The sequence below is a fragment of the Pezoporus flaviventris genome, unplaced genomic scaffold (genome assembly GCF_033815535.1).
Source record: "Pezoporus flaviventris isolate CSIRO_AGI_PZ_B2104156 unplaced genomic scaffold, CSIRO_AGI_Pfla_v1 ptg000025l, whole genome shotgun sequence".
In the NCBI taxonomy this organism is placed as follows: domain Eukaryota; kingdom Metazoa; phylum Chordata; class Aves; order Psittaciformes; family Psittacidae; genus Pezoporus; species Pezoporus flaviventris.
In genome coordinates this window covers 3777460-3803465 of record NW_026892573.1, presented here as the reverse complement: position 1 = coordinate 3803465, position 26006 = coordinate 3777460, and the positions used below count along the sequence as shown (strand labels likewise).

The following is a 26006-nucleotide window of genomic DNA, read 5'->3' as shown; positions in this document are numbered from 1 at the left end:
CCTAGCAAATAAGCACCTGGTGTTCTGCTTAATCAAGATTAAGATTAGATACTGCACCATATGGGAAAGCTTTCCAGTTAGGAAACTGGAAGTAGTAAATTTGTGATGGCAACTCAAAAGTTCTTTGCACATTAAGAATTTGGCACCTGTTATTATACAACTTCATGGCATCACTTATCCAAAAACTTAAAAAAATATGCAAGTTAGTTCCTTAAGGCTTAGTTGGGGAAATCCCCAGGCTGTGCTATAAAAGACCTCCATTGTCCCTGCGCTGTCACATCTGCTGGGTGAGAAGATGAAGCACACACAGGTGGCTGTGCTGCTTCTCATGCAAATCATGATCACTCTGGCTGTAACAAAGGCGGCAACAGAAGGGGTAAGATGAGAGTTTCATAACCTGAACTTTGGTGTCTTCTTTTCTTCTCATGTAATTTAGATTGCTGAAAATTCTTTATTCTTCAAGGTTACTATTGGGCAAATGCTGAGATCTCTGCATGGAGAAAGTTTGAAGTATTCCTCCATCCTCCCTCCAACTGATATATAAGGACTGGGTAATAAATGTAAAAGTGAGGCACAGGTTTAAAATCAGAGCCAAATTCTGCCTTTGGTTAGATGAGTGCAACTCCCAGTGAGGCTCTGAGTGGATTTTAAATGCTCTGTGTAGCTTTTAATTAATTAGCAAGGGCTTATAGCAGGAAAGGATCCACATCTTTGATGTGAAAGCAGTTGGGAGGTAGGGGCTTTTTCAGTTGCATGATTGCTCTCATGCTTTATGACTAGGCACATGAAAACCATGCTGGCTGTTTTTTGTGGGGTGCTCTCCCTCTTCTCCATAAAACTCTATCTGGTTGGGCAAGAGAAATATTCAAATCAAAGCCAGCTGTCAGGGAAAAAAAATCCCAAACAGCCACCAAACAATAAATCCAGGGAGGAAGGGAGAAAAGCAAAAGTAGAAAAAAAAATTCAAGAATTAAAAATTAAATTACACTAGTGAAAGATTTGCTTTGATTTTGTACTGCATCTTCTTTTTTTTTTTTTTTCAATTTAAAACTGAGCTTAAATTATCAGACAAAAAAGTTTGCAAATAGCTTAAAAACTCCTCCAAATGAAACAAATCATTTTGGTTTTATTTGACCTGAAGTGATTGCCTTTTGGTATTCTTTAGATAAAATCTGGGAAAAATAAACAAGCAAACCCCTTTTTGGCTCCCAATGACTCTTTCTGATTTTGTGGTTTAGTCACTGACCAGAAAGATCTGGCATGCCACTAGTTGCATTGTTTGAAGTTTGGGAGCACTGTGGATGCAGGCAGTGAAGTCAGCACCTCCTGGGAAGGTGCTTTTATCTGCTCAAAACCCAGAAAGTTTCGAAAGTCAAGACGGAGGTGTAAATATGTATTGATAAGCTTGATATGGGAGATGTTTCTCCTCAGGCAGCTTTGCTTTAAGGCAGCCCCAGTTTATGTAACTTACCAATTTGTGATGCTCTCTGCCCTAACAATGTCCTCCTCTCCCCCGCCATGTTCAGTGTAATCATATAATCACACAAATGCTTCTTGAAATGGATTTATTTGACAAACTGTCCCACAGAAGCCTGTTTACAATGTGTGCTTTAACAGACCTGCCTTTTGCCAGCCATTTGTATTTCCTCAGCATTCTCTAGCTCAGGAATGGGGCTCTGGCTGAAATTTGGGAAATGCAGAAAGACACAGGGGTGAGCGCCCTGTTGCAGGGGAAGCCCATTTGATGTTCCATCTGTCACACCATTTGACATCAAGGGTGTCTTGCTGCAGTTCCCAGTTTGCCACAGATTTTGGTGAGACCCTGTTGTGGGTGGCAGTGTGCTGCATCCCTGGCGATGCACCGTGCTCTGCACACTGTGTGGGGATGCAGCAGACCTTTAGTGACACAGAGATCAGTGCCAGAGTGACAGCTGCTCTCCTTGGTGTGGCAGGAAGGCAGGTGCCAACTACAGATGAGAATTAAAGGACATGTATATCGTCTTACTGCATAAAAGGCTCCCAAGGTGGACCTGGCTGTATCCTTAGCACTGTGGTGGCTACCTACTCTGTGGTGGGATGCTTTCCCCTCCATGGTGCTAGTAGCAGAGTGGGACACATGCCCCAGCCATCACAGCTTGCAGCCTGACATCTTGGTGTGAAAGCAGCAACAAGTGCTGTGCTGAGAAGCTGGAGCATGAGCTGGGCAGTGAGGAGCAGACATCCTTGTTGGGAAGACAATAGTTCCAAATTTAGGGCAGGAAAGCACTGTCCTGTCATTTTATACTGACATGTAATCTGCTAGGGCTGCCTGCCAGGCCCCAGCTCACACCTCCTGGGCAGGCTGAGCATCCCCTGCCTTTCATTGGTCACATCAAGCCTTTCTTCAAGAAGTGTCTTTGAAGTGACATTATGCCCAGGAAAACTTCAGTCACCTCAGCAGCAGATTAGAAAAGTCAATTAATTTTACAGTTGCTGGGGATTGCTCCCATAGTAAAATCAAAGTGGTTTAGAGCTGCAGTGTGGAGGCTAGCTGGTATGGAAGGGATGATGCTATCTGCAGGAATTAACTCTGGAAATGGCTTTCCTTTGCTTTTCAGAGCCCTGATCCCAATACAATGCTCCCATATGTGACTCAACCTAGCAAGGTGACTGGCAACCTGCACACTCCCCCAAAGGTATAACCATTACTGTTCTTCAATAAGTCCAGAAAAGAGCAAAATTAAGAACTTGTGTCCCAGTGTTTAAATGGTACACATTTAGTCACTCAGAGATTTAACTCTGATACAAGGCATGTCAGTTCGGCTGCCCAGGAAAAGCCTTCAGGATACCCAGGATTTTAGGCAGTAGTGAATTCCCCAAATCCTTAGTGCTGCTGTTGTGTCATTCAATGCCTTAGGTCACATCCAAAGCTCCAGCACTGTCCTTGTGACTATTGAACTGGATCCCAGATAGGAAACAGCTGGGGCAGTGGGGGTTTGATAGCAATGTATCAAACGGTTTGGTGGTTACAGCTTCCCTGGAGGAATAGGGAGACTTCTTTTCAACTCTGCCTTCCCATGTAAACCAGAACAGGGCCTTGAAACTGCTTTCTGAGAAGTGCCCGCTTCTGGTTGCTGAGGGTGAGAAAGTCTTGATTCTCCCTGTTCTACTTAGATCAAAATTTATTCAAGTATTGGATGATAGAGGGACTTGTATCTGATTTCCATGCCTTCTGGTACAGTGCTCAGGTTCATGGTCTGTGGATTTCAGGGTTTGGTTTCCCTGTCTCTCTCTGTCAGTGACTGCTTAATAACATGTTTGCTTCGGAGCAGATTCAAAGTGACACAGTTGTTCTGCATTTGCAAGCTAGTACCAAGAACAGAGTTTGTCCAGAGCACAGCTCCACAACAGGTTGGAGCCGGTAGACAGCTTGATCTTTGGTCTTCATTGTCCAGGGTAACCCAGTGTGGTGCCTGGGGTATGTGGAGGGACCTTTTCCCGCTCCAGTAAAGGATATAGACAGTTAAATGGAGTCAGGAGTCTCTCTCCAGCTCTCAGTAACAGGACACAAACCTCATCCACCTCTTAGGTCAGCTGGGGTGGCCTCTGGTCCCTGCTGTGTGATTCCTTAGGATGTCTTAGGATAACCAAGTAGCTAATTCAGAGCTGTAAATGCTGCTGGGCTACAGTGTAGCTGGAAATTAAGCACTGAAATGGCCTGGCTGTTGTGAGCATGAAACCCTATGCCCACATTTAGGCAGCTGATTAAATATTCTGTTTTTCAGAAAATGGAGTAACTGTTGGCTCCTACTCCTTTTCTTAAATTGAAGGGTTGTGGGAAAGGAACATCTCTCATAGCTTCAAATATGCGTATGTAACAGCTTAATTTTACAGAGTGAAATGTTGCAGTTAAGTCCTTGCTGTAGGCTAGGACAGTTTGCTCTTTTTTAAGCATCCAATATAAATTATTAAATTTTAAAAACCATACAACTCGATCAAAAGTAACAGCCTACCTTGTGGAAATTTTTACAGGATCAGGGAAGACTTTTTTGCTATATGGTTATCATTTGACTGGTTTTATATTTTGATAGAAGTGCTTACTGACCCAAGGGGCTTTTAACTAAATCATGCTTCTTGGTTTCATTAACGTTACGATCCCAATGTTTGTAATGTCAATGGAAGTATGGAAACAGTTCCATCATCCCAGGCTGTCTGCTCCTTTGGGGAAACTGTCTCTTGGCTCAGACATAAGCTGCACTTACTGCAGTGAAGCTCTTCCTTCAACTCAGGACTCACTCCTAACACAGATGTTAAAATATAATGGTTACTTTTCATAGGGAGTTTAAATGCACAAATTGGAGGTTTTTTGGGAGGTCATCTGAACATGTTTGTGAATGGTTTGCTTAGCACATGAAATAAGCGTGGTACCTCTAGATAAAATGATAGCCATATATAATCAAGACTTTATAGCAGAGTATACAATGTACAGTTCACACTACACTATGTGTGGAAACGTGATTATGTATACAGCACACTATGCTGTACTATGTATAGTACACTTTCTCTTGCTATACATATACACATATATGCTGTACTTATGCTATTCAAAGAAGGGATAGAATACAATACCTTCCACATAAAAATTAGCATGCCAGTGCACAACAGTCTTACAGACAGTCACATATACTCGCTAAGCCACATTTATTTCTTCTTTTGTCATCCCACACCCCATCTGTTTCTTCTGTTATTACTGAACAGCTAGCCATCCCAGTCATGGCTTTACAGAGAGGATTCAGAGGTATAGAAGCATCTAAGTGACTTATGAACCTATTTTTCATAGTTATTTAGGTATTGCTAGCGTATCTTCAAAAGTACTTGGAAACTTATAAATAGTTTGCAGTAGGTTCCCAGTGGGATTTTCAGAAGTGCTTTGGTAACCTACCTGTCAGGGAAATCAATGGAAGTTATGTGCTGGGACATTCTGCAATACCATGAGATATTTCTCTGCTTCCTTTCACATTAAATGGCCTCAGAAGTCTGCCTATGTTTTAAGGGCTGTGGTGCTTAGATAACACAGATAAAACTTATTTCCATACTTTCTTTCAAAATGAGATGCAGGCTCTTTGTTATGGCTGAGGTAAAGAGGTTTCCGGAAGTGTGATCTGGGATCATTCCTGCTTGCTGCTGTTCTCTTCTTGGGCTCACAGATCAAGATAGCTTTGCTGATGGCCATCACTGCATGTTCTGCACTGGCTTGGTGGTTAGTTGAAATCACTGTGAAAAAGCAAAGGGAGAAGTGTTGAAGTGTCAGCTTTCAGTGAATAGTTTTGTTGTTTGCTTGTTTATTTTTAAGAGGGAAAGAGAAAACAGATGAATAATACTGGGATTTCTGCAAAGCAGGAGGAGAGATTATAGAAAGAAGTGTATTTAAGGAGCAAGCCTGTAGCTTTAACATATGCAGCTGCATTGAAGTGTGTACCAGAATATTTTAAAGTAACATCAAATATCTTTATTAATAAATACGTGATAGGTTTATGAACAAGAAACATTTTGTGTACAAACAGAAAAGAACAGCTCCAAACACACTCAGTATTCAGCCCAGTGTTTATAGGAAATTATGTGCTTTGGCTGTAAATTATGGCAAGATTATGAATTGCCAGCCCTGACCTTTCCATACACATTACACATTGCTCCAATGGTGATTCTTTGAGCATGCAGACAGTCACGATTCATGCTAATGGCACGGGCAATGGCTTTGCAGACTACCCACAAATGTGGATGGGCGGACTGTGATTTGTGGGTATTACGTGCAATGTTTTGTATCAAAATAAATATCTCTTCTGTAGGTTGATCCTGCATATTTAATTCATCACCTTTCTACGGTATAATTAAATGCGCATGTTTGTTACCTCTGGGCTGGCTGAGAAACTACAAATTACACATTTTTCTCTTCAAAACCCCGTTACTGGCTCTGTTACACTGCTTTCATCTCTATGGATGGAAATGACTAGATAATCTGATCAATTCAGATAACAGAACAGTAACTATAAACCCTAACTATTAAGTTATTTTCCTGCTGTTGTGTGCTTTTCTGTCTGCTGTAAAAGTTATTTCATTATCTTAGGAATGTTGTCCACAAGATTGGGAAAGTAAGGACTATTATATGCCTCTGTTTTTCCAATGGTACAATCTTTACAGCAATATTTAACTATTTTCAGTAAGATTGTAAGGCTGAATCATAAAAATTGCTAGCTATTTTGAGCTCATTAGAAGAAAAAGGTGAAAGATGTCTATAAAAAGAAGTTTTTTCCTCTAAGGGTGGTGAGGCACTGGAATGGGTTGCCCAAGGAATTTGTGATTGCTTCATCCCTGGCGGTGTTCAAGGCCAGGTTGGACAGAGCCTTGGGTGAGATGGTTTAGTGTGAGGTGTCCCTGCCCATGGCAGGGGGGTTGGAAATAAATAATCTCAAGGTCCTTTCCAACCCTAACTATTCTATGATTCTATTAATGAAGTTGTAGATCTTATAATTGTCATAGCTCATGTTATTATCAGACCTTAGTTACTGATTCCAGAGAAGAATGCTAACACTTTTTTTCCTTGCTGATTTGTTATTGCAGCTCTTCACCAATGTGTCTGGCTCTGTGGATGACGAGGGAACTTGTCAGTGCTCTGTGTACTTGCCAGATACCACCTTCCCAGTGCAGAAGGCTGAGCAATTGGAGATAATAGCTGCAACACTCATGAAGAAATTTGAGATAGAGCTTTCTCAAGTAAGGTGTTCTTTTCTCATAAATACAACAATTGTATCTGCTGGAAAATGGTTGCCTGTGGAAAAGTACAGCAGTCAGTGCTTTTCTGTGATGTGTCTTTCAAACAGTGGGAAAGAGGGCTCTGTGAGAACACAGAGAAGGGTGATTCAATCTTAAATCTTTGACGTTGCAGGATGTCGTACATTTGAATATCCTTAGGTCTCTTTTCTAGGCCTTTAGAGCTAAAGGCTTACAGTATTTTTGGAAGAATGGTTATGTTTCTCCTCTTCTGGCTCAGTTTTATTGGTTTGTGATTGCTACACAGAGCTACAGGAAGCCAAGCCTCCTGCTCTTTCACGTGTTATTATTTTTATCAAGACAGCCAGCTTGTGAAAGGGAAATGAATAGAAGGAAGGGAAAAGTCACCAAAGACCAGAGTGAAGAAGTAGGTGAATATTTGCCCCTTCGCTTCTTCTGCTCTCATGGATTAGAAAAAAAAAATTAAAAAATAAAATACCTTTCTTGTCAACATCTGAAGTTGTGGCAGTGGGACTGCTGAATTATGCATTGCTGTTGAAGACAAACACACCTTACACTGTTCGGCTGCTTTTTGCATGAATTCAGATTAATTTGTTTTGAGGAACATGGGCAAACCTATACATGCTGCAGTTCATGGGGTGAAGCTGCCTGTGAAGACAGAAATCTGTCTTTGACTTTTGATACTGGATAAATATTCAAGATTCAGATTAGGTGTCCAGCAGAAAGTGTTTCCTTCAGGAACCAAACTTCTTAAGAAGTGAAGTGTTCTTGAATTAATCAGCAGAAAAGGAACGGCATTAAATTATAAATTCTAACTATAAATATTCATAACCCTCTCGTATAATCATGAACAGATAAGAAGTTATGCATAAAAAACACAACAACAGCAGAGGATCCTGTGGTAAGATCTTTCGGTTCAAATCATTTGTTTTGAAAGAATTGGAGCTAACAATGAGACACACTCAGCTGTCAGCAGGGATATGAAGGGCAAACTGACAGAAGTCCCACTGCCTCCAAGTACAGGAGGTACCTGATCCCTTGCAGCATGGAGGTGTAGCTCAGAGTTAATGATCCATGAAGATCTCTGAAGTTTCAGGTCCCCATACTGTTCCTATTGTGGTCAGTGCTGGCATTTTAAGCTAATTGCACTGGAACAGGATCAGGAGCATGCTTCTCAGCCAGAAAGTTGGTGTGGCTCTTCAAGGTGTTTGTGTGCTACCTCTCCCAGTTATGTGCCCTTGTGTAACCAGTCTCTTACCAGTACTTCCTCAGTATGGTGCATATTTCCTTTAGGATGGTTGACTTACCTGCTAGTGCCGTGCAGATCTAGAGAGCACATCAAGTGCTGCTTGACATCTTTGTGTGGACAACCTCAGATCTCTATTGAGTTCAGACATCTTGCTCATATAAAGACACAAGTTAATATAGATACCTAAAATTAGGTGTGCAGATTTGTACCTGAAACTCACCTCTAAATTCAGGGCAAGATAAATCCCCACAGTGGACTTCAGTGTCTAGGCTGCCAGCTGGCGTCACCTAGTGTACTGTGTTGTCCTCCTTAGGTGCCCAGCAGTGTGCCACAGTGTAGACACTGACCTTTCAATTCTCGCTGCAGACAGCAAAAAGTTCTTTCACTGACCCGGGCTTCACTGAATTTCATCCTGTCAAGACCAATCAACCAAGCAGTGTTACAATGCATCTAGTCAGATAAAGTGTGATATATACTTTGGTGTGATATTGGCAAAGAGACACTGGGTCAGAAATGAAAATGAACAGATTGCATTTTGATGTGATTTTATGTGTGTAAGATTTCTCAGTTGTGATGTTGTTTTTCTGTAGAAAGAAGAAAGTTGTCGAACATTGCCTTATTGATATCTGAACTTAAGAAATCTGAGATCTTGTGATGCTTGCATCTCCATGCTTAAAAATTCTCCACCTTTCCTGCTAATACAATTCAATATATTACTTCAGTCATGATAATACTCACAGAAAGAAGGAAATAATGAAATGGAGGAAAGCCAAGCTCTCATTCTTGGTCATTGTAAGAAATGATCCTGAGCAAACTCCTAGGGAATCATGCTCACATGTAACCTAGTCTCACCACAGGGGTGAGAATTTCTACTGAGTGTTTCCTTTTTTGACTCTGAGAATCCATGCTTCAGTTGCTCTTCTATAACACACATTGAAGCTCATAGGAGCTTTTCCTGGGTAACAGCTGCAGGATTAGACCCTCTTAAGGATGCTTTCCATGTGCTACAAGCCCCAGATAAACAACCTGATTGAATCGTTAACCTTTTGCCTGATTGTTGGCTAATTCAAAAGCAAGGGGGTCCTTTTATAGAATCAGCAGGCAAGGAAGCTCACAGATAAAGAGATGCACTCATGTGCCAAATGAGTACAAACTGTAGGCTGAAAATACCAGTCTAATTTTTCCTCTGTCACATCAACCTTTGCCAGCATAATTATGATTACAGAAGAAAATTAACCTTTCAAAGCAAAGCAGGAATTGGCTGCTCCTCTCAATAGGAAGAGGGAGAGGACAACTCTGTAACAGGCTTGGATCAGTATGTGATCCCAAGGAGAGAAAGTGCCTTTCAGAACTTGGCTCATAACTGCCACAACATCCTCACATAACAAAAACTGGAGGAAAAAATCATGCCTCCCCTCTGCCACGAACAGCTGTTTTCAAAACAGGTTAGCCTGCAGTGGAATTATTCTGGGTGTCAGCTTGAGGACTGTCTGCCAACCTAGCTCCTTACAGGTCTGTAGAGGTCAGGCCTGCCTGAAGCCAGTGTCCTGGGCTGAGTGACTTCAGAGAGTTGTTGGTTTTGTTACTTCTCTCTTTTTTCGTCCCTCAGTCTTCCCAATTTTTTCTTTTACATCTTCATTTTGCACCATTCCCCCACTTCTGTATTCTCCAAGTGTGTTCTAGAGAAGTGTCTCCATGCTGCAAAACCTGTTTTGATAAATACCAATTGCAGGTAAACGACACAGTAAATAAGCATTGCAAATTTTTCCTGCCCTTTTCATTCCACGAGGGTGACAATGCTTAGAAAGGAGGAAAAACTGAAACTGAGGAATTTTTTTCCTACATATGCTTCACATGGCTCTACTCTCTTCCTACAAAGGGCTAATACAGGTCTTATGCACTCATCTTACCCTGCTTTAAGCTTTAATGGCAAATGTGGCAGTAATCAGTGCTAGTCATTGGTCTGTAGCTCTAAATACGGGATATGCGCAGAATTTCTGGGCCAGCCTGTTAAGGGAGAGCAGCCAGTCCCTAGCAGGTAGATGAAATAAAAGAACAGGGATTATAAACTGCTTAAATTTATCTGTCAAGCAACAGAGCAACATCATGTTCCTTTTTCAACTGATATTTCTAAGCTAGTGAAGCTCCTAAGCCATACCTGAGCAGGCAGGAATGTCCACACAGGGCATTTCAGTGCTTGACATATGTGCTGAATTTGTCTACAAAAGCAGTATAAACCTGTTAGAGCACTGCTGGGAAAATTATATTTGGCCAATAATTCACCAGAGGAGCTATTAGTTGAAGTTCATTGCGATGCTGGTGTGGCTGTAAAGAGCACTGCAGAGTGCTGGCCCTAATTCAAGTTCAACTTGGATATCTCTCAGCTATACTCCACTGGATAGTGTTGACATGTCTTTAAATGACCTAGATGGTTGACTGAGTGAAAACCCTCTGATGTTGGAAGAGAACTTCAGGTCTGTGTCCTGCAGCACTCTGCAATCAGGGCTGAAAAAACTATGTATGCCTTGTTCCAGCACTCAGCATTTTGTCTAGGCTCTCAGGACCCTGGAGAAAACTTCAGATTCACAGGTTTCTCACTAATGAGCAGCCATCACTAATTCCAGCTGTCTGTTTATTTCAGTAGTTTGTGAATTTGGTCTGTATTTCATTATTATTGTTACCATTATTATTATTACTATTAGTATTACTGTAAGAAAGGTTATTTCCACACGCCCCTCTGATGCACGTAGCTTCACACAGCAGTGCAATTTCATTCACACATGGGCTTGCTTTATGTTTTTCAGGCTGTAATCATGTATTATTTTTCTTTATTTCTTTTTTCTTGTGCAAACTCTAGACACAGTTTAAACATTGACCTTTGAAGATTATTTTCAGGAGGTTTTCTTCAGGATTTTTTTTTTTTTTTGGAGAGGTATCTTCCAGCTCCAGACTGATTTTGCTGATCAGTGAATTCACAGAATCACTAGGGTTGGAAGGGACTTCAGGAAATCATCAGGTCCAACCACCCTGCCAAGGCACGGCCACCTAGAGCAGGTTACACAGGAATATGTTCAGGTGGGTTTTGAATGTCTTCAGAGAGGAAGAATCCACAACCTCCCTGGGCAGCCTGTTATAGTGCCAGATTTAAGGGAAAAGAGACATAACATTTATGAAGCATATGGGAAAGAAATTACATGTCTTTCCCAAAGTGTTAAATTTCAAGTAACTAACATTTTCAGAGGAATGTCCCAATTCCATATAATTTAATCACTCTGCATCACAATGCTTGTGCTGTGATCTTTACCTCAGCAGATACATGTGTGAAAATTTATTTATCTGGACAACTGTTTAATGGTTCAAAGGCTGAAAAAGCTGTTACATAAATTACTTTAGCTAAAGCCTGCAATATATTTTCACTTCCATTTAAACCAGATTTGTTTTTAATGCTGTGATTAAACATTTTACCCCTGCCCAAAGACAAACCCCAGATTGGTTCTGCCAGCTTTTGACACAATTCAAATGTACACAGGGTAAAATCCTATTTGGATTCAGAGCTAGTAAGAAATGAAGTTGAAAAACTTGGGGATCCTTTATTGCATTTTTCAGTCTCCTTGGGTTGCTTTTGTGAGATAATACACTGCAGATTTCCTAATGAAATTTTTGCCGATATAAGTTCTTGGCATACTGAAGATAAAATTAGCTCAGAGAGGCAATATTGGCAAAGAATTTAAAAAAAAGGAAGACTGAGTAAAATTCTGCCTTCAGTTATCCCCAGGCATTCCTGAGGGGAATTTGTGCAACTGCCAACAATAAATGAGGATTAAATTTCACATATTTTATATATGTGATGAGAATTTCATTTATGTAGTTTATGTGAAGAATATATACGTCAAGTATGTGGAAGTCATGCATAGGGTACTCAGAAATATAATAGCGATTTCAAACAGGATTGTCTTATTTGCTAACCTGGACTTGAATATGTACCCTTTTTTTTTTTCATTCTTCAAGGTTAGAGAGTACTCAAAAAAGATTGAACTGTATCAGCAGCAAATCCTTAACCTAACCATCAGAGTGCAGCATATGGAGAAGAGCAGTATATCCTACACAGAGCTGGACTTCCAGTTGCTGAAAGTAGAAATCAATGACCTGGAGAGACTGGTCACCCAGCTGAAATTCAGCCTTGTCGGAAGCAATGTCATCGTTGAGCAAATATATTTGGAGGTATTCCCAAAGTCTTAATTAGCTACAGAGAGTTCAAATACACAGATAGTCTATTCTCTCTTTAATGTTTAGGTTGAGAAAATGTAGCCTGTCTCTACTGCAGCCAGTGGAATTATTTTAGCAGTTCACCGGCATAAATTAAAAGAAAGCTTGACCTTAAATGTATTAACAGCTTTTTCCTTGATATAGAGCATAAAAAAGCAAAGAAACCCCAAAGCAAATGGAGAAAGCTTTATTTTTACCAAACATCTGCCTGGAAGTTAACAGTTTCGCATAGTGTTAAGCACACAAGCTGATTATATTATTATAATAAATAATAATTTATAGACCCCCATGCTTGAAAGCCTCTTTGCTTTAACACAGATAATTAAAAAAATCAGCTTCTGGTTGCTAGGGCAGTGACCCAATCAATATGAAATCAAGAATGGGAAAGACTATCACCTTCCCAGCAGACTATAAATCACATTTTCAAAATTGTAGTTAATCACTCACCTAGAGAGTATAATAACTTTAGATGAAAAGTGAAATATCATTTAGTCCATTGTCCTCTAGATCATCAAGTAGGTGATAGAGAATGTTATTTATCTTTGCAAATAGAATTCTAGATACTTTTGTAAGGCTGGAATAAGTACATTTTATATATAACAGCTAGTACCTCCTAAGACTTACTAGATATTTTTGTATGTACTATAAAAATAACACTATATTTTTGCATTATGTTATACAGCTGAGAACCAAAGCATTTCTTCACGGTCACATACATCTGCTGGAAATATAAAGTTCAGGCTAGCAGGATAAAGCCTATTCTTGAGGATATTTCTTAAAAACTGTTCTGTAACATCTTCTGTGTTATGATCAACACTGCCTGAAAATATCTGTAAAATAAAGTGAACAGAAATTTGAATTTATTATCTATTTTTCTGTGTCTAGATCACAAATCTGACTATACTGGTAAATGAACTAGAATCACTGGACAAAAACAATATCCTTGCAATTCGTCGACAAATTGTGGATCTCCAGAAACGACTGAAAGAGTGTGAAGAGGGAACGCACAAAACTACAGTACCCCCTTATTTCCCACCAGGTAAGCATTTCTGTTGCATATCAGATAAGAGACAACGTAATACATGGGTAGAATAGTAAATGCAGAGATTTCCCTTTGTTAATATTAAATACAGTTGTAATGATGCTACTTAGCTCTTGAAAAATTGAGCAGACAGCTCCTAATGTTTCATCAGTGGGTTCAAAAGGAAAATAAAGGCAGGAAACAAACTCTTCCAGACACAGTACCTATTTTCAACTGGAAAAAGTTGTCATCTTCATCTCCCCTGCAGTGTGAAAATCAAATATCTAACCCCTCTTCTCTTTCTCAAAACAATTACTTTTTGTTTTGTCTTGTTTTTGTGGGAAACACTATTTTTTTTTCTGACCAGCTTTGATTTTTAATCGCTCTTGTGAGTGTGACTGTGTCATGGCAATTTTGTTCTAATGTTGCTTTGGGAATGTCTGAGCAATAGCTGATTAATAAAGCTGCTGATACCCAAGCTCCAGAAGGTAGCTTTGCGTGAAGATTACTTTTGCTTCACAATCTTTAGAAAAGATTTTTCGAAATCAGAAGGTCAAGAGACCTGGGGGGAAATTCTGGTCTCAGCAGATAAGTGGGAGCTTTGTTACTGTTTTCTGTTGAAGTAGGATTTTATAATTTTCTTAACTAATAAAGGTTATGTTTGGGGCTAATAGGATCAGTGATTCCAGAGTGCAGTTCATATTAAAGTATCAACATTCGCAGGTCATGTGGCCATTAGTTTACAACTGGAATAATTTTTGTCTTGACATGGTATTCAGTTTAAAAAATCACAGTGTGAGTGAGTTATAGTCTGAGAAGTTTTCAGAGCCAGATATGATACACTGGAGCAGACCACAAAACATTGGTGCAGGTATGCCAGGTCAAGGATCACGCTTGCTAACAGGAGGATTTATCAAACTGTGTTGATCCCATGAGTGTTGTATACACAGGGAGCTCCTTTTGACAGAGCATTGCAAGAGAGAGAGTGATCTGTTGTGTACAATACCCAGGGGAAGGATCCTGCCTTTTCACATAAGCTTGTTAGCCATCAGCTAGAGTTGCCCATAGAAAACAAGGAGTAGTGCTTGCAAGAAGTGCAGATTTGCACCTGCTGGCATTTACCTCTTTATGACCCTGGGGCCAGCTAGCTCTGACACCTAGCTGGAAAGGTGAGAGATAGAAACACAAGCCTCTCTTAGGGTCAGCAGCCTTTCCTATTGTGATCTCCTGAGGGTTTCATGGCAATGTAGGCAGCTGTTGCACTTCTCTGCAGGATGCATGAAAAGCACCTTGTCTGGGCATCAGGCAGGAGAAAAAGCTGAAACAAAAACCTGCTTTACAAAATCTCAAGGTGCTTCTCTGCTCCTTATGGAAGGGCTTAAAATGTTCAAATGAGGAAAAAAAAAAAAACAACAAACCCCAGTATTTTAAAAGGATTTGGGATAGCATCTCATTGATTCACTGGGGGTAACAGTGAGTGGTAAGAAACAATATATTTCAAGCCTACAGCAAGCCCTTATTTCAGTGGGAAAATAGTGAACTCTGGAAAAAGAATACTGTGTCCTTCCATGAGCGATGAAGAAAAGGGCTGCTTTTAAACCCAGGTGGTTGGCATGAGCATCTGTAAGACACAGGAACTTTCATTGAATGGGAAAGGGAGTTCTAGGCTTCACAGTGCAGATTCGTGCAAGGGTAGGCAAGTCACGTCTAGAGCAGGATGGGTAAACGTAACTGCATTGAATTGTGGCTGTACTAGGATTATTTAGCATTCTTTCTCAGGCCATGGTGGGGAGGTGGATAGAATTTATCTGGGACCATATTCCTGACCTGCATGCCAGCTAGCTCAGGCACCTTTGCATGTTGCTGCATTATGTGAAAAATACAGAGCAGAAAATAACCTAAAAGACCAAAACCCTGGGTGGTGTGAACAATAGCTCCATTGATTTCCAAAGGATTATAACCATGGACATCAGCTGAGAGCATCCTCTGGTGTTGTCTGTGAGTTTATCTTCTGCCCACAGCAATAGGAATCCCATAGGGATTGGAGGATGTATGTGGGCATATTGTTATGGCCATCTTCAGGGTGAGAGTGGATTCTGGGCTCAGCACAAAGGACTGTTAGAGCAATTGCCCTGGGCTGGCAAGTTTCCTGCCTCTTGGGAGGTGCCAGCTGTACAGATAACCCAGGTGTTATGTAGGCTCAGATCCCTGTTAATCCATACAAGACTGGTGTATCCTAACTTTACGTGCCTGGTGGGGAAAAAGCATTCTCTGGGCAAAGAACTTTGGGCGAAGAGCAGTTAGGTGTCCTGCAAACTATATCTGAAAACAAGAAGACATAGTACGATGTTATTGCTTGGGGGCATGGAGTAAGTGAGAAAGCTGCATTTTCTAGATGGCCATTTTGGAGGTTTTGCATGGATGCTCACACCTAGGACTCCAAAGCTCTCTAGCGCTCATTTATGTGTATGAACACAATTTCCATGCATTTTGTCTGCAAGCTTGAATGCCTTGAATTCCTGCCAAACCATTTGGCCTTGCCCTGCTTTTAGTTCATATTATATTTATAATGTTTGTATTAAACTGACTCTTTGTCCTGTTTTCTGGAGGCTTTTTTTTTTTTTTTTCTCCTTCATCCTCTCTTCTGCATGTTTTGGGTAGGCAACATGAACTAGAGAGAGCTTGGCTAATCCCCAAGCTGTCTAAGACCATGAGTCTAAAGGCAAGTTTAATTAAAGCTTCTTGCTTCTCAGTGCTGTAGTATGCAGCCCTCTGACTCTGTCCCTCAAGACCTTTGCTGCTGTATTTCTCAGAGTGAGCAGGCCTGTTCTTAAACAACAAAGCAGAAAGAGATCACTGGTGTCCATTTGCCTTACCCTCTGACCGAAGAGGTGGGGGTTTGAGTGTCTGAGATAGGGCTCAGTAAATGCATAGTTAATTATCCTCCTCCTCATCACTGGCTTTCCAGTTGCAGCAGTTTCTGGCATCTTTCTTCTCACCACTCCAGGGGGAAGAAATATTTATCCATTTGTTTTTCTTTTGTGCTGTTCTCATCAGGGCAAGTATAGAGAGGAAAGACCCCAGGATCGTTCTTTGAAGACTCTGCAGCAGGTTCTTTGTCATATCTCACTGAAATGATCTGAGAGGCAGCAGGGAGAAGTGAGTCAGATGAAACTCTCAAAGGCAAAAAAAGAAAGGAAAAAAAGAGCAAACCTGTTTTCTCCTTCCCCCCTCTGGCTTTTATACATTTAGGAATTAAGGATTTCAAGTTACTGGTGAATAGGTCTCAGCAGGAGGAAACTTGGTGTAACCTAATGCTGAAACTCAAGCAGTCCTGTTGGAGTTGTATAGTGATTTCACTTTTACCTTACATTTTACCTCCTATGTATCCAAGATGTCTATGATTTTTTGAGTGTTTTGGGTTGCGTTTTGAAATAAGTATGTCCATACACGAAGAGAGAGGCATGCCTGAAGGAACTTGAGAAGAGCTCGCCAGTGGCTCCTCTCTAGGACTGTTTGGACTGCCCCTGGAGACACATTGGCAATGGCGGGAGTTTAGCTGAGGCACCTGAACATTTTGTTGTCTGAAGGTAATTCAGGTGGACTCCAGCCCTCTACCTCATCCCCTGTTAGATGCTGATAGCATAAGTCTCTCACCAACTGTCATCCTGTGCCTGTGTCCTGTGATGCTGGTGAAAACAGAGGTGCCTGCATGGATCTTCCTGTGTCAGTGAGACAGTAGGAGCCACATGAGTCTTTGCCAAACCAGCTCCATCTCCTATGTCTCAAGCGGTAGTAACGCTGGTAACAGCTCACACGTCTGGATGCAGCGGTTCGTCCAGTGGGAGAGGAGGGTACACATATGGTGCCTGGGAGCATGTCTGAGAGTGTAGCAGTAGCCTGCTCCTGGTCTCTGTGGCCTCTGTGGGAGTTACTTTAAATGTAGGTCCCACATTGTCTTGTGCTCTTCAGCTGCATAAATGAATGGTGGTCCCTTCTCTTCTGTGACCAGAGGAAGCTGCTTGCTTTGGGGAAGCTGCTGGAGTTTGTTTAGCACTTTCATTGTCAGAGTGAGAAGCTGATGTTCTTTGTGAGTGAAGTGGGTGAAGCAAGACCAGATGGGATGCTCCGTTTTGCAGCCCATTAGCCAAGCAAGTCAGACTCCCTCCAGTCCTCATAAGTAAATGCCAGCTTTTTTCTGATGAATAAGAAGGATTAGGAAACAACTGAGCTGAGATACTGGTTCTTTATGTAAGGAGAAGTATGTGTGTTTGTACCTGTGTTAGTCCTCCTCTCACCTATTTGCTACATAAGCATGAAATAAAGGCAGGCAAAAATACCAGGACTTCATTTATCAGTGGCCCAGTGTGGTGGTTTAAGCCCAGCCGGTAACCCAGAACCATGCAGCCGCTCACTCACTCTCCTCCTTCTTCCTCCCCCTCAGAACAGTCCAGTACCTAAGGTATAACACAAACCACTACTGCTACCACCAATAATAATAATAATGGTAAGGGAAACAACGAGGGAAGAGAATACAACCGCTCACCACCCGCCAACCGATACCCAGCCTGACTGAGCAGTGATCTAGCACTTCTGGGTAACTGCCCCCAGTTTATATACTGAGCATGACATGCTATGGTATGGAATACCTCTTTGGTTAGTTTGAGTCAGTTGTCCTGTCTCTGCTTCCTCCCGGCTTCCCCTCCACCCTGGCAGAGCATGAGACTCAGAAAGTCCTAGGTCAGGGTAAACATTACTGAGGAGCAACTAAAAACATCGGTGTTATCAGCGCTGTTCCCAGGCTGAAAATCAAAAGCACAGTACTGCACCAGCTACTAAGAAGGAGAAAAATGACTGCTACTGCTGAACCCAGGACACCCAGAACAATGGATAAAAGAGTTAAAACCTTAAAAGTTTGAATAATGCATATGGATTTATTTCAAGTGCCTTCTAATATTTACAAAATTACATGACGCTTAGTTTCCTTTGTGCATTTTTTTTCCCCACAAGATCCAGACAGGGAGACAAGTTTAGATTAAATAAACAACAATGAATTCTTCTGAACCTGTGCTGAAGACAGATCACCCCCTGACTACCGCTGAGTTTTTTGGTAAAAAAGTAAGAATTCTGGGAAGAGTTTTCAAGGAAATCAAAATCAAGCACATACTCTATAGAAACCACAGATGATTTTTGATATCATTAAAACTGAACATGCTTCTAACTTTATTTTAATAATTCATTGTTTCATAAATAAAAACCAAACAAGTGTTCAGCAGAGAGATCTCTTTAAGGGAAGAAATAATAATTTATTATTTCTTTTGTAAAAAAGGTCTCTCTGCTGAACACACGTTTGTTTTTTTATTTATGAAACAATGTATGAATTATTAAAATAAATCTGGAATTGTGTTCTGCTAATGACATGAAAAATTGTTTGAGGTCGCATATAGATGAGCTTAGTAGTGCTTCATTACCTTCAAGCTTTGGTGCTATATTTTTCTAAACAAATCAAGAGTTTTAGAGCATTTAATAACCATTTAATTCTGGAATAAGTTTATTGTGATTTAAACACAATAAGATATTCAATATGTCACCAGCTTGAAAGAAGCCCTCATGCAGGAGGCAAAAATTTATAATAGATGTAAGAAAAAACAGTTCAAATTGATTAATGGAGTTGGCAGGCTGCAAGCTGTTTTGCACTGTCTGCTTTAGCTTTCTTCCTCTGCATGAGCTGAGGTACAAGCACCTCCAAACACTGGTATCTGTGCCAAGTGCTGGGGCCATGTTACTAGCCATGCTACGTGCCATTACCAGAGATACAGCTGGGCTAGCCATACAGCAGTGCCTTTCTTGTGCTATATTTGGAAATGAGGTTTCTGCTCCAGGGCCTCATCCTTTGTAAAGCACTTAAATGCACGCTTAAATGCTTATCTGCTTCAAACCAGGAATGCTGATTCGCATTTGATTCTTGGTGGTATGGAGGGAAGCAGCGTTCAAACAAGGTCATCCTACATTTCACATTCCACAAGAATCCCAGGACACAAAAGGGGCTGAGAGGAGAGACAGGTTTGTTCACAACTCATGTCGTCAATGCAGAGCTGCTCCCGTGCACAGTACTAAACCCAAAGAAGTTGACAATGTGGCCTGGGGACATAGGGCTTTAGCTCAGCATAGTGATTTATATTTAATATAAAGTTGCCACCCAGCTTCCTCATAGATGTTGAGAGAGGCTGCGGGTGAATCATATGTCCCTCAAGTCACTAGTGCAAGATGGCACAAAACTGTGAGTGGTGAAGGTGTTCTGTAATAGGAGGAAAACACTATGTTTTGAGAAGAGAGGAGACATGGAGAGCTTCACTGTGCAAATGGACTTTACGCATTGGCACAAATGTTACCCTCTTGCTTGGACCTTTCTAATATTCAGACCAGAGGTTTCCTTGACCTGGAGGCAGAGCACCTTCCCCTTGGGCAAAGCAGATCAGAAAAACATTCTTCTACTTTTGCAGCAGTCCATTTTTCACCTTGTTCCCCTGTCTTTCTCCAAGAAGAATACTTCAGATTGGTCTGTGTCCACATTTCCCTCTATCTTTGGGATAGATTAGGATGCTTTTGAAAACAAGATGTCTCTTAGGCTTTTCCTGACAGTGGCTTTAGGAGTTTTCAATTCAGCTTTGTAAGTATTGTCTGGCTTTGCTTAGGTATGGGCAGTTTGAGGGCAATCTCTCAAAGGGATTCCCCCTTAAGAACAAAAGGTAAATACTCTCTCTGTTACATTTCTTTCTGATTTGTGCTAAGACATAGGTCACTGATATGCTAGATATCCCTTCATATGACTGAACTTATGAACAGTCACTCTTTTCATACAGGCTGTAAGCAATCATGCTTACATGCAAAATATTAAAGTCTCAAAAGATAAGTTTGACTTTCATCGTTGGTGCCATAGCTGGTGGTGTACGGAGTCCCTTTGCTGAGGGAACATCGAGCAGTTGTGGCCATTAGTTTACCCATTACTTGGCATGTGACCCTTGGGTCTAGTGGCTAGAGCGCCTCACTGAATTGGGAAATATTAGATGGTGCTAATCACTTGACATCTCTGTCTCCATTACCTCAGATGAACATATCCTTACAATGAAAAATCTGGGTCACTTTTGTGGCAGTAATACAAAAAGCTAATGTTAATACTTGGAAAAAACATTCTGGTTTTTGCTAGTGGCAGCTTTGGACTTGTCAAACCCATGGACATTTGTAAGTGGACTTTTTTCCTCCAATGCCTTATAATATTGAGAATTTATCAGGAAGCAGGAATGTCACTGCCATTCACCATGAGAAAAGGAAAGTATTTCTTGTATTTTGATTAATTTTTCCATGAGCTTCAAATGGCTTTGTAGTTGATATATGGAAAGCAGAGCTGTTCTGGTTCAGCTTGAAGTTACGTTCTCCTCAGAGTGGCTTTACATGAAAACTCGGAGTAAAATCTGTATACATTTCCTAGGCTGTGATTGTTACTGTCTGCTGATTTCTTTGAGGGCCTGAGGTGGAAGACCCATGCAGCTGTGATGCCCTGTTGGGAAGCTGTGATTCTGACAGCAGAATGCTAATCTGATATGTGATTCTGAAATTACTGCTACTGTTGCTCCTTCCTTCCCCTCCACATTGAAATACATAGAAATCAGATGCTCCCCCTTTTTTCCCCCATCTCTTATGCTCTTAGCTCCACTGAGGTAAAAAATCACCTAAAATGCTTCGTCAGTTGTATTTTCCAAGGGATTTCCTAGCGCATATGGCTGACGTGCATCAAATGGGCAGAAACAAAAATCTCTTCCTTGTCTGGAGCAGCACAATGAGCACTTATTTTCTGAAAATTAATCCTAACTGAGGATGGATGTCCCTATCTTTTTTCCACCCCTGCTTGCCCCACATAGTTGTAGTAACATGTATACTGCTTTTTTTTTATTTTTTTACTAACTTTGTGAGTCAAATTGGAACACTCAGTGCCACCCAGTTGCTGACCTTGGCCCCAAAACGAGCCTTCTGCTCATGAAGCTATGCATTTATGCCTGGCCTTTGCCATGAAGCTGATCTGAAAAATCTCTCTCCTGATGATGACATTCAGAAATCCTGTGTTTTTCTTTCTAATTTCAGGTAGCTGCATTCACCGTGGACTGCTGAATGTTAGCCAGCCCTATATTGCAAAGCTGAACTGGAGAGGATTTTCCTACAAATATGGTTCCTGGGGTAGAGACTACTCTCCCTCTAACCCAGAGAATGAAGTATATTGGGTTGCACCATTGAACACAGATGGGAGATACTTGGAATACTACAGAATTTATAGTTCCTTTGATAATTTGTTGCTGTTTAAACCCATGTATGAAAGTAGAATAACATACGGGGAAGGAAGTGGTGCTGCCCTTTATAATAATTATTTGTACTATCATGCTTATAATTCAAGATATATTGTGAAGCATGATATAAGAAAAAACACCATGGTTTTAAGGAAGGAGCTTCTGAATGCTGCTTACGGTAACCGTTTCTCTTATGCAGGTGTATCATGGCAAGACATAGATTTTGCTGTGGATGAAAGTGGGTTGTGGGTAATATATTCAACAGAAAATAACATGGGCAACATTGTGATTAGCAAACTCAATGACACTACTCTTGATGTGCTAAATACTTGGCAGACAAGACAGTACAAACCATCTGTTTCCAATGCTTTCATGTTATGTGGTATTCTGTATGCCACAAGGCCAGTGAACACTAGGAAAGAGGAAATCTTCTACATGTATGACACAAGTACTGGCCAAGAAGGTAGTATTAGTGTCATTATGGATAAAAAATTAGACACAGTCCAAAGCATTGATTATAGCCCCACAGATCAGAGACTGTATGCTTACAATGATGGTTATCTCCTAAGATATGATGTGACCTTTCAGTCCTAGTATCTCAGTGACATAAGCATGCGATAAAACTAGCAGCAACCAAAATGAGAGATCCGATACAACTTTAGACAATGCCAGTTTAGAATTCTTCTGATCTGTTGTACTGTATCTGTGGCTATTATATATACTACTTACACTTAAAAGAATTGCCCACTCTGGTCAGTAGCATTGCTGACAGCAGTTTAGCAGTACCGGGATCTTTAGGTTTTGATTGGTGTTTATGGGTGCTTGGTGCTTTACAATCGTCCTGCTTCTAAGGGTAGATTTACTGCGTAGATTTAGTGCATTTAGATTGCAGAAATTGATGGGCCCAGCCTACCTACTGGCCAAGAAGCTAATTACCCACTGATGAGCATTTGTCACTGTAACACAAAGCACGGCTCACAGAAACTGAGAATGAATTTCCGCCATTCTTCATCAGAGTGAACTGAGGGTTCAGAGAAATTAATAGAAGGATTATGATACTGTGGGAAATATACTTGGTCAGAAGACAGCAACCCATTTGTTAGGTGGGAGCAGTAGTATCTGCCTCAAGACTTTAGGAGAGAAGGTAGAAATATACTGTGCTGTTTTAATTCTTACCACAGGGAAGGAAGTGAAGGCACTGGGGCAGGGACAGAGCCCACTGCCCTTAGCATCACTGATGCAGTGGGACAGCAGCCCCCGGGGCCCCACTTTTAAATGACTCGCAAGAACTTCTTGGAATGACCTTGTGGACAAAACTGGCAACAGGGCATTCACCAGCTTTCCCTCTGTCCCACTCTCCTGCTCTTAGCAATTCTGCATGTCTAAACTTCACCTTAAAAAAGGTCTTACTGAAACCTAGACATGTTCATTTTCCTGGCAGTACAGTGTAAGAAACACTGTTTTGCTTTCCTTTATGCTCTTGTACACTGATGCAAATCTTCCCATCGACTTTATTGGATATGGGTGGCTTTTAGTTGTATATCATGCATTGCCATAAAATGACAGCCATATTATTCAGTGTGCCTCTATTCAACATTTTTGCCATTCTGTAATTAGATTCCTGAGAGTCTTGTTAGTAGAAGGTCCAGTTTGTACCCTGGGTAATTCTGTCTTACAGCAAGGTAAGAGGTTTTGTGGAAAACAGCAGTCTGGTCAAATTAGTTGAGTATATGATGTGTGTAGGTTTTTTTTAATGAGTATTGTGTAATAGTTTCTGAGTGTGTGTACTGTAATAATACCTTACCTTCATCACATCAGAAAGCAGCCTGGAATTCAGAACTCTACAACAACAAAGAAAGTTCATGTGATTCATTTCCTTCTGTTACTTATGCATTCATATCTGTGTCCTCTGATAATCAAAATCAATGCATATGCAAATGAATGGTTTTGTTTTAATAATAAAAAAAAGTTCAAAGAATCTCAGCTGTGTTATAAAGCCATGTAAAGCTGCTTGTGATGAGTAGGTAACTTCTGGGAAGCCAGAACACCAAATGTTTAAAAAAGGATCACTGAACTGACTTGGGCTGTGTGTGCTTAAGTAGTTCTGGGAACAGCGCAAAGGTGTGAATCAGCATGTCAACTGTTGACGTCAACTGATGTCAACTGATGTACTTATGTAAAGTACATAAAAGGAGGTTTACTTCCCCACACAGAAATATGTTCACTGGTTAGGGTAACATTTTTCCACCAAACTGAGATATTACTCAAGATATTGGAGGCTGATGAACTGATGACATGTTTTGAAGCCAGGTGTTGCAACTTATCGTGTACCAGCATCTGTTTCTTGGGAATCTGTGAAATGAATTTGAAAGCCATGGAGCCATTGGTGCAGTAATCTGATCAGCCAGCACACGCACGGCTGCTGTGTGAATAATCTGTAACAGCCCAAGAAAGGATTTGGCTGAGAAAAAAAGAAGAAAATACTTTTTTTCCCTCTACATCTATGTGTGTCACAGAAGGTGAGCAGCTCTCCACTTATCCACTTATTATCAAGAAATGCCACCAGTATGGGCCTTGAGGCTCCTCAGCTCACTGTTGTTCAGGGAGTGAGTTGATGTTAGCATCTAAGTGGCTTATTCTGGTGAATTTACTGTGATTCTCCAGTCCTTCCTGGGGCAGGATGGGAAGGAGAAAAAAAGAACACAAACCCCATGGGTTGAGGTAAGAACAGTTTAGTAACGAAAATAAAGTAAAAAGTAGTAATAATAGAAAGAATACCAACCATAATGATAATAGAAAACAAGAGAAAAAGAAATGAAAGCTCAGAAAACACAAGTGATGCACAATTACAGTTGCTCACCACCTGCTGACTGATACTCAGCCCCTTTCTAAGCAGTGATCAGTGGCTCCTGGCTAAGTCCCCCCAGTTTATATACTGGGCATGACATGCTGTGGTATGGAATACCCCTTTGGCTAGTTTGGGTCAGGTGTCCTGTCTCTGCTCCCGCCTTTCTTCTCGTGCCCCTCTTCACTGGCAGAGCATGAGAGACTGAAAAGTCCTTGATCAGGGTAAGCACTACTCAGCAACAACTAAAAAATGGCTGGTTTATCAGCACTGTTTTCAGACTAAAGCCAAAACACAGCACTGCACCAGCTGCTAGAAAGAAAAATAACTGCTACAACTGAACCCAGGACACTGGGGACAGGTCCTTGGGGTCTATTTTCTCCCCTTTGTAAACAGCAGTTGGCCTGGACTGGAGGTTTCCACAGTGGTGATGGAGGTGGGGATGGCATGGTTGCCCCGCATGCTCAGTTACAGTGCAGCCCAGACCCTGTGTGGCACCTAGTACCAGGCTCCAGCTGGTCCTTGCTGAGGTGGCCCAGAGGTGGAAGATAGCAGCAGCAGCCCTCTCTTCAAGGTACCAGACAGTGTCACTGTAGAGAAGACAAAACACGATCAGGTTAGACCTTGGTAGCTCAGTACCAGAAGGAAAGCAGAAACATCCCTTATAAAACCTTAAAACATCTCGTGTGGAAGGGCTGGGTCAGAATGTTTTGGTCCTGGCAAGGCGGAGCTTGTCCTCTGATTCCTGTCCTGTGCTAGTATTTCTCAGGCAACTGGTGCCAGAGTGCAGGGGGTCCCCTGGTATATCATGGCAGGTCCTGGTAGCCAGGGCCTGTCCCACTGCGCCTTCCAGGAGTGGGGCAAGCTGAGGACACCAGAGCTGGGTGCACCTCCATGGGGATGAGGCTGGGCTCACAGATGGGCCTGGCTTGGCAGCACCCACTGCTGGGCAGGGCAGGGATGTGGGGAGCTGGAGACTAGCCCTGCTGCAGCATCACTGGGGCAGGGGATGATGGCCCTGGGGAGCTGATGTGGGGTCGTGGGCAGGGTAGCGGGGGGTCCCAGGGTGGTGGGCGTGGTGTGCAGCATGTAAGTGCTGGCAGTGCTTCTGTTGACTTTGTAAGAGACTTTGTAGAGTTGTAGAAAGACCATTGGCCTTTTAAAAACAGAAAAATAAAGGCACTAAATGACTACACTTCAGCTCTTGGCTTATTGATTTGGCATCTCCCCATGGAGGTGTTGGGGTATATAAACAATATTGAACATAAATAGTACCTGCACAGACCCCAGAGGACAGGACATCTGTCTGAGCAGTGACACAGGGAACTGCAGTAGAGGGACTTGAATGCAATTTTGTTGATGAGTGGTTTTCACACTGCCTAACTCAAGGCACCTAAGGCAGGAAAATCAGCTCTGATTCATGCAATGACTGCATGCATGGAGAGGGGGGTCTTCTGCAAAGGGGCACTTCAAGAAGAGGGAGTAATACATCTTTCCACTTCTTCCCTTAGACTTGTC

General features: G+C 41.5%; 1 protein-coding gene across 2 annotated transcripts; it reads left to right on the top strand.

The window, feature by feature from the left end:
• Positions 1-284: 284 nt before the first annotated feature.
• On the top strand, positions 285-23614 carry OLFM4 (olfactomedin 4). 2 transcript variants are annotated; one of them, XM_061457266.1, is made up of 6 exons: positions 285-376; positions 2598-2675; positions 6598-6750; positions 12026-12238; positions 13169-13322; positions 21444-23614. In XM_061457266.1, exons 1-6 carry the CDS (start codon positions 296-298, stop codon positions 22235-22237), a joined length of 1473 nt encoding a protein of 490 aa, XP_061313250.1. In that variant the 5' UTR covers positions 285-295; the 3' UTR covers positions 22238-23614. The 2 variants fall into 2 exon arrangements, with proteins under 2 accessions (XP_061313250.1, XP_061313252.1); XM_061457268.1 differs by lacking the exon at positions 2598-2675 and having other exon boundaries at positions 298-376.
• The last annotated feature ends 2392 nt before the right edge of the window (positions 23615-26006 follow it).

Bases quoted from the DNA above. Each gene is read 5' to 3' on its own strand.
- OLFM4 (XM_061457266.1), top strand. From the start codon at position 296: ATGAAGCACACACAGGTGGCTGTGCTGCTTCTCATGCAAATCATGATC. The intron at 6,751-12,025 runs GTAAGGTGTTCT...TCATTCTTCAAG, and splicing joins TTGAGATAGAGCTTTCTCAA to GTTAGAGAGTACTCAAAAAA. The intron at 13,323-21,443 runs GTAAGCATTTCT...TTCTAATTTCAG, and splicing joins ACCCCCTTATTTCCCACCAG to GTAGCTGCATTCACCGTGGA.